The sequence below is a fragment of the Plodia interpunctella genome, chromosome 23 (genome assembly GCF_027563975.2).
Source record: "Plodia interpunctella isolate USDA-ARS_2022_Savannah chromosome 23, ilPloInte3.2, whole genome shotgun sequence".
Taxonomy (NCBI): Eukaryota; Metazoa; Arthropoda; class Insecta; order Lepidoptera; family Pyralidae; genus Plodia; species Plodia interpunctella.
Window position 1 is genome coordinate 6,464,356 of NC_071316.1, and position 16,016 is coordinate 6,480,371.

Here is a 16,016-nt window from a genome sequence, read left to right on the forward strand (position 1 = left end):
CCAGCTCTCCAAACACTTGTGTGATAAAAGAGAGACATCATCCTCATCATCATGGGGTGCCATCTTCGAATTGAAGTTTGGAGGTCAGCAGCATACGGAAACCCTCGCGGCTTTGGGCCTCAATTTTCAGTTGGTTGTATCTAAGTCCGGGCCAATCCTTTATGTCATCTAACCACTTTCGTCGAGGCAAAAGATAGACTGCACCAATTTTTTTATATAGCCTGTAGGTGTTGTGTTCCACTGCTGGGCAAAGGCCTCCCCCTTATTTTTCCACTCATCTCTCTCCATAGCAAGTTCTTGCAATCCAGGTAGAAATTTGTCAACGTCGTCCCGCCATCGTTCGTTCTGGCACGACGGTACCTATACTAATGACAATCCGGATCCAAACAGACAGACCTTAACATCTTAATTGCGACTAGTGCAAACTGGTGTAACATTGCGCTATTTATAATTGGAGCTTGTATTAATTACACAACTGAAGATACGTGGGTGGAGCTATATCTGGATATGCAATGAGTTTGATTTGATACGTGTATCTTGATTATTTGCACTTAGACTTTGAACAAATAAGTTGTTTTTTTTTACAAAAATGACACAAGCTTTTATTGTTGTCAGAGACATAATGTTGCATTCAATGCGTGACATAAATCATGTCCGTGCAGTAAACCGTTGAAGAGTTCCCTCGCCAGGAGCCGTTCCTGGGTGCAACATTAGATAATGCTTAACATAACAATGCATTGTCGTCCAAATTAAACGTGGGTACAAAATTTCAGATCGATCGGTTGAAGATATCTGCTTCAAAATTGAGTTACAGAGACGCCACCTGAACATACATACATTGCAAATTACATAAAAGCTTGTAAATCGGTCAGTTTGTGTATAGCGGCGGTGTCTAGTGTACATTGAAATTGCATTATATACAAGTGATGCTCGTCTCCAGACAGCTGTCCGGAGATCCTATCTGGTTTGAGGTCAGCCGCATCCTGTCAACCTTATCCTTGACTTGACTCAGTAATGATGCACGATGCTTTTTCACAACGTGCGATTCCGCCCTAGAATACGACCACTCTATACCTTCTCATGAGAATCTCACGAGGCGACTGGAACACGTAACACATGATGTTGTCAATTATTTATTAATCCTAATCCTAACAAATATTATAAATTCGAAAGTAAGTTTGTTACCTCTTCACGCTCTATCTACTCAACCAATCTTCTTGAAATTTCACATACATGTTTGATGTATGTAGAAGGACATAGGGTACCATTAATCCCGGTAAAATAACTGCTACAGTGGGAAAACACGGCCGAAGCCGCGGCCAAAAGCTAGTAGTAGATAAAAGTGTAAATTATGACTTATATTATCATCTACACAAATATAATAAATCTTGTTTGTGTGTTTGAACGCGCTAATCTCAGGAATTAACGCGGTAGGCGACGCCGTACTGCTAACTACCATATTTGTATTGAGTAAGTTATCTCATCCTTCCGAAGGCATGGTTAATCTGCGGGTCAACTAACTTAATACCCATGTGGTTTACTATTACAATACCGCATCGTTGAAACAATAATTGTAAGCCCTTCTGGCATGATAGGGACCAACATTTCTTTCGGCATTTCTTCTCGTCGTTTCGAAATACCAGTAGTTTGTAGCTTTTTGAAAAATTACTATACAATACACTAGCGGCCCATCCCCGCTTCGCTCGGGTAAAACCATTATAAAAATTAGGCTATGTAACTCCTGAAAGTTATAGTATATTTTTGTGACAAATTTCATCAAATCGATCCAGTGGTTTAACAAATCACACAGATTGAGTAAGTTCGACTCGTGTTATGGGGTACTAATTCAACGATATTATATTCTAAAATATACATATATATATATAGATAAACATCCAAGACCCAGGTCAATCTGAAAAAGGTAATTTCCCATGTTGACCTGACCGGGGATCTCCAGTGTAGCAGTCCGGCCACGGAGGTCGTTTTATTATATTGATATATTGATTTTATTTTTATTTTTAAACCTCGAGACAGGTGACTCGTCTAGCCTCCAATTCACTGATATCAGTATTAATGATGCTCATCCGTCAAAATGTCCAAAGATTTCCGTTCATATAACAATTTGTGGCTGTTTACAAAACAAACCCACAAAGTCTTGTTGTTTTACATATAAGTAGCAAGTAAAACCATCGAAAGCGGTAGTGGTGTAATGGTTAAGACTCGTGTGGACGAAAGATCCCAGGTGCGAATCCTACTCGTGCCCCATGAGTTTGTATACCAATCTGACTTATGTATAGTAGTTTTCATAGACCACCACTTGCTTCCGGTGAAGGAAAACATCGTGAGGAAACCTGCTGCGTACTAGTTGATTATTATTAACTTGTGTGTGAGATTGAGTAAGAAATGGTAAACCACTCCGTAAATAGTGCCAAGTTATCGTGTGTTTAATGCCATGTAATTACCACGGCCCTCAGCCATGATTAAATACGACTATGAAGAGACCAAGTCGAATCGAGGTCGATCAAGGGAAAGGGCTGTATATTTGAGATTCTTTTTATAAGTGATGGGCTAGTAATCTTCCGCTATTTAAATTCAATTCCACTAATAAGACGACCATACAGCTCAATGTTTCGAAGGTGTTGCCTCTGTCTACTCCGTAAGGGTAGTGATACTATACTGTAAAAATGTATGGGAGAAATAATAAGGGAAGAGAAATATTTGCAATAAAAAGAAAATCTCCATCGACTCATATCGGTGTACTAGCTCCTAATTTTAAAGCGACAGGGTCCTCTTTCCTAATTTTTCTTTTCCACTTTGGCATCTTTAGTAGTCAGACCATTTGCACACAAATTATCCTTGACAACAAGCACCTTCTGGGTTGGGCCTCTCTGCCAGACCCAGGCTGGAACGGCGTGGCGAGGCATTGTTGATGATATACATATAACAGAACAAGTTATCAGCTGGCTTAATCACAAACACCTTCGCAGTCATAACACTCATCCTCAAAGCAATTGGAGCAAATTGTGAAATTTACCCGATAATTTACCTAATCAGCAGGATCCTGCTCCCACGGGATGCCAGACCTGTGAGACAATTTACAAGATGTCTACCAAGGTGTCAGCTTGCGATAATGAGCTAACATGTGAAGACACTTCCATTTATAAGGCAGTTATCAGACCTGTCGTGATGTATGGAATGATGTCTGAATGTTGGGCGACGAAAGTGACGGATGAAAGGAAACTTCATGCGACAGAGATGCGAATGTTGAGATGGACGTGTGGGGTAACTAGATTAGATGAAATAAAGAATGAGTATGTAAGAGGAAGTATGAAAGTAGCACCAGTTAATGAGAAATTACATAGTTATGGGTTAGGCTGGTACGGGCATATCTTAAGAAGAGATGAAAATCACGTCACTCAAAGGGCATTAAAGGGAAGTAAAGGGTTCCAGGAATAGAGGAAGACCTAAGAAGAAATGGATGGAGTGTGTGAAGGATAGTATGAACAGGAAAAGAGTATCAATGGATATGGCAAATGACAGAACGAAATGGAAGGAACTTACATACTGTGCCGACCCCACATGAGTGGGATAAGGTCAAGAAGAAGAATATGAGAAGACACTTCCAGATTTATTGCTAATTTTGTGGTGACAGGCAGGTGATCAGTTTTCTCACAGGTCAATGTCATTTACACATCCCATCCAGGTTTTATTCTTATCCAGAAGCAACTTATTCTTTCATGATGTATACCCTCTTTAGAAATGCTGTTGCTGTTGTTGACAATAATCCGTCAAGGATTTTTATCCACGAAAACTTTAGTTTTGTAAGTACATAATTTTTTGGTCACTGATGGATAAATAGTTTAACCGTATGTAATACGTTATACTGAACTAATTCCCATGCAATGTATGGGAAAGATACAGTAAATGACAATGTAAAAAAACATACCGCAAATAATTTCCCTAATTAACTAATCAATGAAATGGCTAGTGATTTGTACAAGTCTCACCATTATGGGTGTTTAAATGAATGTGTTCTCATTTGAACTGCAATTTACAAAGCAACAATTAGAAATGGTTGCTACTAGTGATAATATCCATACATATTATGTAACAATGAGATTCTTATCCGTCAACAGTCGGTCAAGAGAATTAAAAAAGAACGGATTATTGACGGAACTACATTTTTTGTTGCCACTGCCAAATAGAATGGTCAAGATTGGTTGATAAACACCCAGTGTTGCTAGCCAGCAGGAGACAGCGCCTTCGTTTCGTCTCTTCATTTCCTTGACAACAAATTTCAATTTTGCAACATATAATTTAGGGTTCCGTCAAATGCTTAGCTTTCCAAAAGGCTTCCATATGCAATACTGTTTGAGAACCGCTGGCTTAGGCAGTCCACTTCTACTACTACATGAATCACGTCAAATCTCACCGACTCAACAACTATAATCTGGGCGTTTTCCCGGTTTCTTTCGCAGCCATTGAGCGTCGGAGCCCAGGGTCTGCTTTCCTAGATTTTCGTCTCCACTTCGCACGGTCGTCGGCATCCCTAGTTGTCAGACCATTGTCACGCATGTCATCCTTGACGACATCAAGGCAGCATTTCTTGGGTTTGCCCCTTTTGCCAAGGACAACAAAAGTGAATTATCGCTATACACGTATATATCGTCGCGACAAGATGCACAGAAAGGGACAGAACACTAAAAAAGAGGACAGAAGTTAGAAAGGATATTCTCGACTGGAATTCTGAACGTTATTACTATGTCCCGTTCATTATGACATAGTATTGTGATATATATATATATGATATACATATGGCTGTCATGTTGAATTGTGATGCAAACCAACTCGTGACATTTTACAAGGAAAGCACTGGTGTTAATGGGGCTACCTTCACATTGGTATAGTGTTGAGGAGGAGGAGCTGCTATCCACTGCAAATAATTACTACAGATAAAAAACTTAACAAAACACGTAGCCCTTCTCCCATTGCAGCGCCCGAGAGAATCCTTCGTAGTTACTATATTTGTTTACTAATTTTGTCATTTAAGAGATAAATAATTAAATAAAATAATTAAATTAAATAATTAAATTAAAGATAAATAATTTTAAATATTAAACGATAAAACAATAGAATTGAAAATTAAAAAATTACAAAAAATCTCACTCTACTCCATCTATAATAACCATAAGTACATTTTTTTTAAATTAGTTTTTTTTAAATTACACATTACACTACTACAGTTCACTCAATGACTGATTTTAAACTCGCTCATCTACTCGCCCAATGTGAGGTGGACCTTATAGTATTTCCATTTGTATGTGTATCATAGTATTACTGTCGGTAATGTATGTGATGCCTTCGCTCGAACTTGGTCTAGATTCTAGCTGGAATATTGTTTTGTATGGCATTTGACGTGCGGCAGGCAGTTTAGGAATTCTGATTGCTGTCGTAATGTCCGCCAATGTCGACTCTGGGTTTGATCTCTATAAAAATATCTATATATGTACAGTATATCTATATAACAAAAGCGTAGAAACAAAACATGCATTCACTCATAGATTTTTCCTCTTCCTTGGTCCACTTCTTTACAACAGATTAAATGAAAAACTAAGTTTTTATCCTCTCACTTATAGCATTAAAAAAAATTCCTCCTTGAAACCCTCTTAAATATGACCTATGAAGAAACTGAAGAATTACTTATAGTTTTAAAATAATTTTACTTGTTTCTTTTGTAATATAAGTTATTATTAATATGATTTTTATATATATGATTAGTTTTGTACAAGTTTAAAACCTTTTAATGTCTGAAACACAGGATGATTTTGCTTCCTAGCTCAGGCAACTTTGCTTTATTTTAAATCTTAATTTAGATCTATTGTATAACTTTTATTTAAGTAACATGAATAAAGACATATTATTATTATTACATCGTATAATATAGGTTGACGTCAGGCAAGCGGATGGATGTAAAATTGCAGTCAAATCTTAAAAATTAAAATACTATCTTTATTTACACAATCGGCAAGAAGTACGCCAAACTTGGCAGATTCGGCATATATTACCGGTTTTTCCTTGCGGCAAATAAAAGCTGGCATATAAAATACCCAATGTATGTTGATCTGCGTCGGAGTATGGTGCTCAGAGCGTTTCGATCGCTGCGGCCGCGGTGTCATTACGATCCGTCAATTGTCTTGAGGATGGAATCATTTCCAAAATGTATCATTCATAAAATTAACATTACCACAGTACAGATTAATTATTTTAAAGTCACATAGTAAAACTAATACTTGTTTTTGTTAAAATTAGAAAAATTGTAATGACAGCGCACTGAGAAACACCCAGCCGGCATCATAGAGAGAGGGTAAACATGAGAACTCTGTGCGGAATAACAGACAACATAATTAAAATTAATTGTCACTATCTGATAAACTTTTGTTGTGACATACTGTATACTCTTATATATACGAGACTTGGAGTCACATGACCGGTGTTTATCTACACATAAATGTCGAACCTAATGAGTGTGTTTACCACAGAACTTGCAATAATAAGACGAGTAGAAGTGTCATTTTTTAACTTTTTTTTTAATAATAAATAAATAAATATATAAAGACAAGTCACACAGATTGAGTTAGCACCCAAAGTAAGTTCGAGACGTGTGTTATGACATGAAAACTAATGAAAATATACAAAATAATATAAATGAATATTAGCCGCCCGTCACGGCTTCTTCTTCGTCGGATCTTAAACTGAAACCTTCAAGAATAGCACTATCTATTGGTGAAAACCGCATGAAAATTCGTGCAACAGACAGACACAGCAGAGGAGTTTGGGGGTCGACCCTGGGCTTCAACCTGGGCTGAGGAAGAATCCCGCAAATGCGCTTAAATGAGAAATAAAGTATATATAGATCTGTTGGCCTCGGCAGTCTAAAGGCTCGTGCACACCCAATGCCTGTGTAGAATTTTTGCTGCACGGTTGTATGAAACTGTAACGCATGCGTTTATACGCGCGTGTACACGTGCGTAAAATTTTCTTACAATTTTGCTGTGCACATTCTGACTACGCGGTATGTGTGTACGCGCTATGTGTCTTGTCTTGATGTTCAAATTCAAATTCAAAATTCTTTAATCAATTTAGGATGATATACATCACTTATTAACGTCAAAAAATTACTTAAACAAAGTCTACTGCCGGCTTCCAAAGCGCAGGTGAAGAGGAAGCGGCGCAACAAACTTCACCGCAACCTTTTCTCCTGTAGCTGTCAGGGGGCTACAAAATAGCGCAATGTCCAATTTCATTTTTGACACTTCTATGTATTATTATTTGTATTATTTCTATTACATAATTATTTTTATTTTAATTGTGTAGCATTTACAGACTAATGCCTTTCATTATCTGTTGTAGAGCATGCGCAAACTACGTGGGAACTGTAAAGTTTGTATGAAAACACTGTCTTAATGAACGTTTAATGTAAAATTAATTAAAAAAAACTTCACGATATCGCCAATTATGTTGCTAATTATAAATATATTATTTAATTTAACTGTTTCGATAGATTTTTGTTGCTCAAATAAATCATGCCGCTGAACACAATATTGATAAAATTTCAACTCGGGGAAAATTCGGGTTATCATTATATATACCACACGTACCTGACTACGATTATGGTCAATTGATTAAACTATTTTTTTTTATTCACCATGTGAACACATATTTATTATAGTACAGGGGGGGGAGGTTTCAAAAATTCAAATTCGAAATTCTTTATTCAATTTAGGATGATATACATCACTTATTGACGTCAAAAATTACTTAAACTAAGTCTACTGCCGGCTTCCAAAGCGCAGGTGAAGAGGAAGCGGCGCAACAAACTTCACCGCAGCCTTTTCTCCAAGGACGTCAATTAACAAATATAGGTTCTTATACATATATTAAAAATTAGGAGGACGAATTTACATAATTATTAAAAATGTCAAAATTTGAATGAATAAATAAAATAAAAGTTGAATTTCCATTAAAATTATTGAAAATTGACACACAAAAATATATATATATATATATATATATATATATAAATAAAAAGCTAAATGTACAAAACGTACGTAATAATGTCATAAACCAATTACATATGTTATGAGGATACTGCACCACGCTTGGGCCAGACATTACATGCATGTGTATTTATCGCTCTCAGCACGTCCCAAAATCATTGGAAATTCGCAGGATAACATGACATGCTGACTGTAGGTTGAAAGCAATGGGGTTGAGTACTGGTAGTTATCTATACTATTATTATAAAGAGGTTTGTGTGAGGAAGAAACTATCAAACCGATTTCAAAAATTATTTCACCATTACAACATTATCCAAGATTGTTATAGGCTATATTTTATCTCAACATTCCCACGGGAGTGAAGCCCCGGGCAACGTCTAGTAAACAATATTTTTAATGTACATATATCTCCTTAATCCTGAATTTAGCTCTGACTTCCACTCAAGCAATGGGTAACTCATCCCTTACTCACGATTTTGTGTTTCAAATCGATGACATTTTTTTAATAAGTTTTTATATAAATGATAATTTTGCGTTATACCTTGCGTGTCGCGGCAAAAGTCAAACCCCATTTTAAATGTTACACGCGCTCTACAACTGTTCTCACTAATGAATTTATATTTACATTCTAATTAATATTCTAATGATTTCTCGGTCCCGTGACTCGACGACGATGATTTACCTTGTTTCTATTATTGTTTATGTTTTTATTCGATTACCGCGATTTAATAACGTTCGATCGATTTTAATCGCCACCTTGTTCCAAAATACATGAATTTAAAAAATGTTTTCATAGCGGCCGCCGGCAACTACGTTCGCGTTTTTCGCGGTAAAAGCCTATGTTCTTTTTGAAGGTCAAAACTTCGTCAAAATCGGTACCTAAAAGTTGACCACACAAATCTTTTCTCTTTATTATATTAGTATGGATTATTGACTAAGCAATTGAAAATGTATAGGTACAAACCGTACGTGATGTCAGTATCATTTCAGTCATAAATTTCGAATTATAGTGATGTGCCGAATTACAAGAAAAATGGGAATAAACGGAATATATTTCCTTCTAATAATGAAATACATTAAAAGGATTATTATGTTGCCTTCTTAAAAAAAAAATCTAAAGTTTTAAATTGTATTAGAAACTAAGGATATAAATTACTGAAAAATATTATTTATAATTTTTAAATATTTTCTTCGAAAAGTTTAATTATTTTTCGCCATTTTTATTTCAGTAAGTAACAAGGAATTCATTTGTTTTTCTCGCCTTCGGTGTGATAATAAGTTAAAAGCATTATGTGAAACCAATATTAATATAATTTGCCATAATAAAAACTGACTTAACTATTTTAACCCTCAAAAGTCCAAAATTTAGTTTTTAACCCGTAATTTTATACATTGCGTATATTTTTTAATACATATTCCCCAACCTCTGTCTGATAAGTCCTTCAACCTGAGATATTATGTATATAAACAAGGTATGATTGCTTGTTTGTATACTTTTTATCAACATTCATAAGTATTGTATTGTATCATAAGTATAGGATGTATTTGTTTTGGTTGGTTAAGTTGCTTTCGGATACATCATCATCATATTCGAATGTACATATAATAATACTAGCTTTTGCCCACAACTTCGTATGTGAGTAAAAGATCCGTTTCACATGGCAATTTCAGGAAATCCCTTCTTAGTGCTCACCAAACACACACCAAATTTCAGCTTCGTTTCGGCTGTGCGTTGTCTGTTAGTCAGGCACTCAGTAAAGCAAGAGTTTTATATATACATATATATATATATATATATATATATATATATATATATATATATATATATATATATATATATATATATATATATATATATATATATATATATATATAGATTAATTTTGCCTTTGAAGGTCTACTTTCTGAATAAATGCTTTTACATATTTAAACATAAATTCTTTTTATTTTTATGAGAATCTATAATAATTAACTCAAGATCACCTAGAAGTGAATCGATCTGCACAGTTTGGAAAGTGATTAATCGAGCTATAGCTCGATGTTGGTATGGTATACCATAGCAGCTCCGATTGCTAAGTCGATTTAGCTATATTATTCCTGCTTTTTTACGATATTCTTAAATCAATCAAATCAAATCAAATCAAATCAATCAATTGATTTGATTTGATTTAACTTTTTTATATTGATCTCAATGTTTTCCGTTTTGTCTTTCGTTTCCCTTAAAAGAGTCGTTTCCTTAAAAGAACCTTATTTTATAACGTGTGGTTGAAAGTCTTTGTTACACCGAGTATCATACTATGTGCTACTGGATATTGCAATCGGAGCGGGCGAATATTCTATGTTTTTCCAGCTCTTTCAGATCAGTATGAAATGATAAATCTTTACTTATATATAGTAAAATAAACGCGATAAACTAGAAAACAACGGACGGATTTTTGTACGGGTTTCACCAATAGATTAGTATGATTCTTGATAAGGTATAGGTTATAATTTATTATGGTTTTACCCGAGTGAAGACGCAACGCCGATATTCTACATATATACGTTGATACATAGCCTATTTGATCATGACATGGTTAAGATTCGCGAGGAAAATTAGTGCTTCGTAATTGTGCTATCATTTTCATATGCGCTCAAATTGGTGCAAACATTTCGATGATCAGACTCTGTTCGGCCGTAATGAGATATTAGCATCATTAGTGAGTCATTATTGACTAATTAACACGTCGTGAACGACCTATAACCTTATCGGTTTCACATTTATTTTGGTCGTAAAAAATACAAGCTTGAGATGGAAAATTTTATGTTTTGTCTAATTTGACAAGAAATACAATGCAAAATAGCATTTACCGAACATCAAAAGTGGAAAATGCACGTTATCAGAAAAAGTGGCAGGTTAATTATATAAGAAATCAAAAGGAAAATGTCAAAATATTAAACCATTCATAAAATCATTTGAAAACTCCACTTTTATCTAAACTATTAAAGGAATGCTCACTGCTCATTTGTTACTAAATCGGTCAAACAAACGAAGGTTATAGTTTACTAAGAGTTGACATGTCTATATATAACTTTAGTTTTAATCAAGTTATTAAATATTCATCATATAAGTTAAAAAAAGGCTATTAAACTATCAGTTATCGAATGCAAGCAAGTCGACAGAAATTTAAAAAATATAATACTGGTTGACAACAAATCTGTTTAAATGTCGAATGTAATTAAAATCTTTTTTAATAATTGCACATTTAGGCACACGGAGACGATGTGGCAACAAATGACACGCAACGACGGATTACGAATTGGACTTTAATATTTTCGGCATAATAGCTGGGCATAGGGCATAATATTTTTGGAATTAACGCTGAAACGAGTATTTCATTTAGAACTGAACGAATATTTGATTTAAATGACAACATTTAGTGCCGGTCCGAATAAAATGGGAAAAGTAATGACAACATAATTTCAATATTTTTCCCAACTTACCAAAGTTCCCAGGTAACTGTGTCCGATCTCCTCCTCAGAGGTGTCCCCCGACACCAGGGTTTGCTTCTTAAACCGCATTTTTTATACTTTTTCCCACTCAAAAAAAGTTCGGTTACTTTCACTGTCCCAGTGTGATTAATCTACTTTTCAATTATTTTGCCTTGACTGTTACATTTTATGGCTAGAATAAAAAAGATAATATAATCCAGATATTTTTTTTATCATTATTTTATGCGACACGTCGAGAAAATAAAAATATTATAAAATGATTGTTTTGCAAATCATATCCGCTTTCGTGACAAACTACTTTTATGACTAAATTACTGTCAATGATGTTTTCGATTCCCAAGACAATTCAAAAGTAAACTATCTACACTGGGAAAATTTCACATCACTGCTTCCAAATTCAAAACGCGTTCTAAGGCAAAGAAAACAAAAAAAGAACTGTAATATTAAACTTTCGAATTCTATTTTCGAAATGACCGTTTTTTTTTTTTGTTTTTTTTTTTAAATTGCCAGGAATATTACACAGTTTATTAGGCAAATTTAGATTGCTAAAGTTTAGAAGACTCCATCGCTACAGGATGGTGCGACCAGACCAGGTAAAGACAAACTAAGCATTTTACCGGGCGGCTACTGCCTACACTAAACAGTCTGAAACACTGAAACCTAAGGCGCGTTCACATGATCCTTATCATCTCATGTTATGTCAAGTGTAATTTTCATTTGGAAATTGCTCAATTGCTGTTTGCGATTATGTTAATAGACTGGTTCTAGCATTGCAGTCAGGTATACATTTCAACAGGGAAATGCCTACTTAAACATTTTTATCCTTAAATAAAAAACAAACATTTATTTATCCTAATTTCTACCAAAATTATAAACGAGAAAGTATGTTTGTGACGCAATCACACCTCAAATACGATTTCGATGTATTGAATGTTGTATTTCGATATGAAACAAATTACGTATACGACGAAATGTGTTCACATTTTACCCCACAGATCCCTAAAATGACCCACTCCTGTTAATGATATATATTACATATATGTTTTTACCCGAGCAAGTCTTTAATAGTAAATTTAATGCAAATCTTTACTCTATGTCAAATTATAATCGTGATAATAATTTATCTAATAATTATTTATCTGTACATAATGAACACATTAAATACAGACACACACAACAATTGTACACACTGTCGGAAACATCGGAACGACCACTGCTGAGAAAAAATGTATTTTTCTCAGCAGTGGTCGTTCCGACATGCTAATAGGTTGTAACTATCTATATCTATACATATAGTTATTTAATCTATCTATATCTATACATATAACAAAACTGTAAACCATGTTTATTCGCGCATAACATTAAAACTACTAGATGGAATTTGATGGGGTTTTCTCAGTTGTATAGCGGATAGTCTAACTTAAAATCTTGCATAGGTTTCATCGCGACATGTTGCTCAGAACCAGAGATATTTCTGATATATCGAGATATGTCAATAGACAATATAATAACTTAAGAACGCGGGCGAAACCGCGTGCAAAACCTACTTTAAATATAAATATATTAGGACAAATTACACAGATTGAGCTAGCCCCAAAGTTAGTTCTAGACTTGTGTTATGGGATACGAACTCAACGATACTATATTTTATAACATATACATATATAGATAAACATCCAAGTCCCAGGTCAATCTGAAAAAGTTCATTTTCCATGTTGACCTGACCGGGGACAGAACCCGGGACCTCCAGTGTAACAGTCTGGCGTGATGACCATTAGACCACGGACGTTTGCCTCAAGCCTTTTCAAGCCGCTCTATTCAATGCCAAATACAACAATTCCTTAAAATTTAGACAAGTATTCTTTACTTTAGTGGTTCCCCGAAAGTACCCTAAAATACCAAGCAACAATAAAGAGGAATACGTGTTATTGCTACAAAAGTTGTGTGGCGGTACGCGGGGCTGAGGCAGACGGGGTGGCAGATGGCAGCTCCGCAAGGGAAACGATATGGCCACCTTTACGTCATTATAGCTATGACACACATGCACGTCGTGACGGCTTCGTGTAGCTGATATAGGTGATGGATGATTTATTTTATAAGAGATAAAATGCCATTAGATTCGCTGGCGTTCCTTCTAATTTTAAAATTATAATGATTACAGATATCACATTTATCTCGCGCGGGGTAGACAGAGCTAAGACGTGAATAAAGAAAATTGCCGCCAACAGTTTAACCATTTGACCACGCGTGTCCGCTGTCCGTACGTCTGTCTATCACCAGGCTGTATCTCATTAATCCTACAAATACAAAAGACGTAGAAGAAATACAGAAAAAAAAATTATTTTATTATGTTATTTTTTGCCGTTTTTATAGTAGATAAGTAGCTGGGCACCTGGGCTTCGCTCCCGTGGGAATTTCGGGATAAAAAGTAACCTACGTGTTATTCCAGGTTATATTCTATCCGTGTACCAAATTTCACAACAATCCGTCCAATAGATTTTGTGTGAAAGACTAACAAACATACACACATACATCCTCGCAAACTTTCTCGCATTTATAATATCAGCAGGATGGTACGGAACCCTTCGTGCGACTCCGACTCGCATCAACCCGGTTTTTTTCAACGTTTCAACGTTACATCTTAATTTTTAACCACTTTCTTAATAAACATTTAATTATCCGCTTAGGCTTGGCGTAGTGTTTCTTTGTTTTTGTCCCTATCTCTCTTTTCAGTATTTGACATTGAAAGAACGAGACAATACAGAGAATAATTATTCCGAAGCTAATCAGAGAATAACGTTTTTATTAATTATTAAAGGGGTGATTATATTATTTTTTTTTATCCTGCCTACATTGGGAGCACGCCTTAGGATCCTTGTTAGAGCAATGCCTCGCACCATTTGCACAGTGTTTAGTGCGTCCTCGCGTTATAAACTTTACTAATGACTCGATAATATACCCAAATTCACGTGACTGACCGACTGACGTCACTAACCGGCAAGTTAACTGACTGCCAAGTTACTTGCCGCAGTTAAATCATATTTAAGGTATTTTTGATATCCCTATGGTTTCCGACTTAGAAAATATTTTTTCCAAGATTCTATTAATTCCATTCAGCATTCCCGATAAGGGACCGGCCGGTCGTAAAACCACAGCGGAATGTTTAAAATTCAAAGATTTACTATTATGTGAGCCCTGCAGGCCTACCATCAACTTTTACAGAACAATTCCAATGCAACTCAGTTCAATTTAGGAACCTAAAATGAAACGCATTCATACAAAAAATCAAGTCGATGGTACGAATTTGCGATGCAGTTCAGTTTAGGTCGTAAAGTGGATCGCGTTAAGAGATGATAGTAAGCCCCCTGGGCTTTGGCGGTCACAGCTGTGAATAAAACTGCGAACACTCGGAGATAAAAGAGAGATTGATACACATACATACACACTGCAACTGTATCAGATCAATCGACCCTTACACAGGTGAATGTTAGTGTTTAATCTTAACCGTATAGTTATGTAATATTTTAATTTAGTTTGTTCAATCTAGATGGCGCTGTTCGAAATTAGAACTCGACATGGTTTCGTTTTTGCTATATACCTATGTGTAAAGATGCATTGGCAATAAATGTATACGTTCCGGGAGTTTTGGCTTTGATTCAGATCACCCAGGCTCGGTATACCTATAGCCAATTAGATCGTTTTGTAAGCCAATTTGTAGATAGACTTATGGACAGTCTAAATCAATCGTCATGATCATAGTTAGGTTTGATTGTATTCGATTTTTTTCCTCGTTAACGTTGCACATACAGGAACTAGGGCCTCTGCAAAATCACGGAAAGCAACAATTTAATCTATGAATGGTGTCGGCAACCCTACGTGATTTCAAACAATGGCGTTATGGCAATAATAATCATTGCAAATCACACTAAATTGTTGGCAACAATTGTATTACGTGCGATGGTCAAAAAAATTGACTTAAAATGAAAAAAATGTTGTTGAGACGGTGGCGGTGTTGTAGGTGTTTCTCAAGAGTGTTTCACTCAAATTTTAACAAAGATTAGAATTAGTTTTCCATCTGACTTTAAAATAATTAATCTGTTCTGTCGTAATGTAAATTTTATGAATTTTGGTACTTGTTTTAGATTTTGGTACAGAGCACGGAACGTAATTTCGGATTTGGAAATCGATTCCTTCCTCAAGAAAATTGACGAATGGCTAGCGGTCGAAACGCTCTGCGAACCACTTTGTAATGGTTAAGACACCCGCCTGTGAACCGAAAGGTCCGCGGTTCGAATCCTATATTACCACATGAGTTTGTATATAGTAGTTTTACTTTAACGCAGATTTCTATGGGCTCGATTAGATTCGTTTGTAGTGAAGTCTGTAAAATAATAAAAATCCTGAAACGATCCAAGGATCATTTACAAATAAGGAAACTGCGCTGTTTGTTTTTTTTTTTAACGATAT

At 35.4% G+C, this 16,016-nt stretch overlaps 1 protein-coding gene across 3 annotated transcripts in view; it reads right to left on the bottom strand.

The window, feature by feature from the left end:
- The window catches only part of ClC-a (Chloride channel-a), a 65,956-nt gene that overhangs the window by 33,159 nt on the left and 16,781 nt on the right, over positions 1 to 16,016 (bottom strand). Inside the window, exons 1-2 of one of the 3 annotated variants that reach the window (XM_053763340.1) lie at positions 12,069 to 12,191; positions 11,541 to 11,721 (exon numbers count right to left, since the gene is read on the bottom strand). The exons of 1 other annotated variant lie outside the window; for it this stretch is intronic. In XM_053763340.1, the coding sequence (XP_053619315.1) occupies positions 11,541 to 11,618 (78 nt within the window). In that variant the 5' untranslated portion in view covers positions 11,619 to 11,721; positions 12,069 to 12,191. Of the gene's footprint in view, positions 1 to 11,540; positions 11,722 to 12,068; positions 12,192 to 16,016 lie in introns of those variants that run through there. One more of the 3 variants, XM_053763338.1, reaches the window with a different exon arrangement.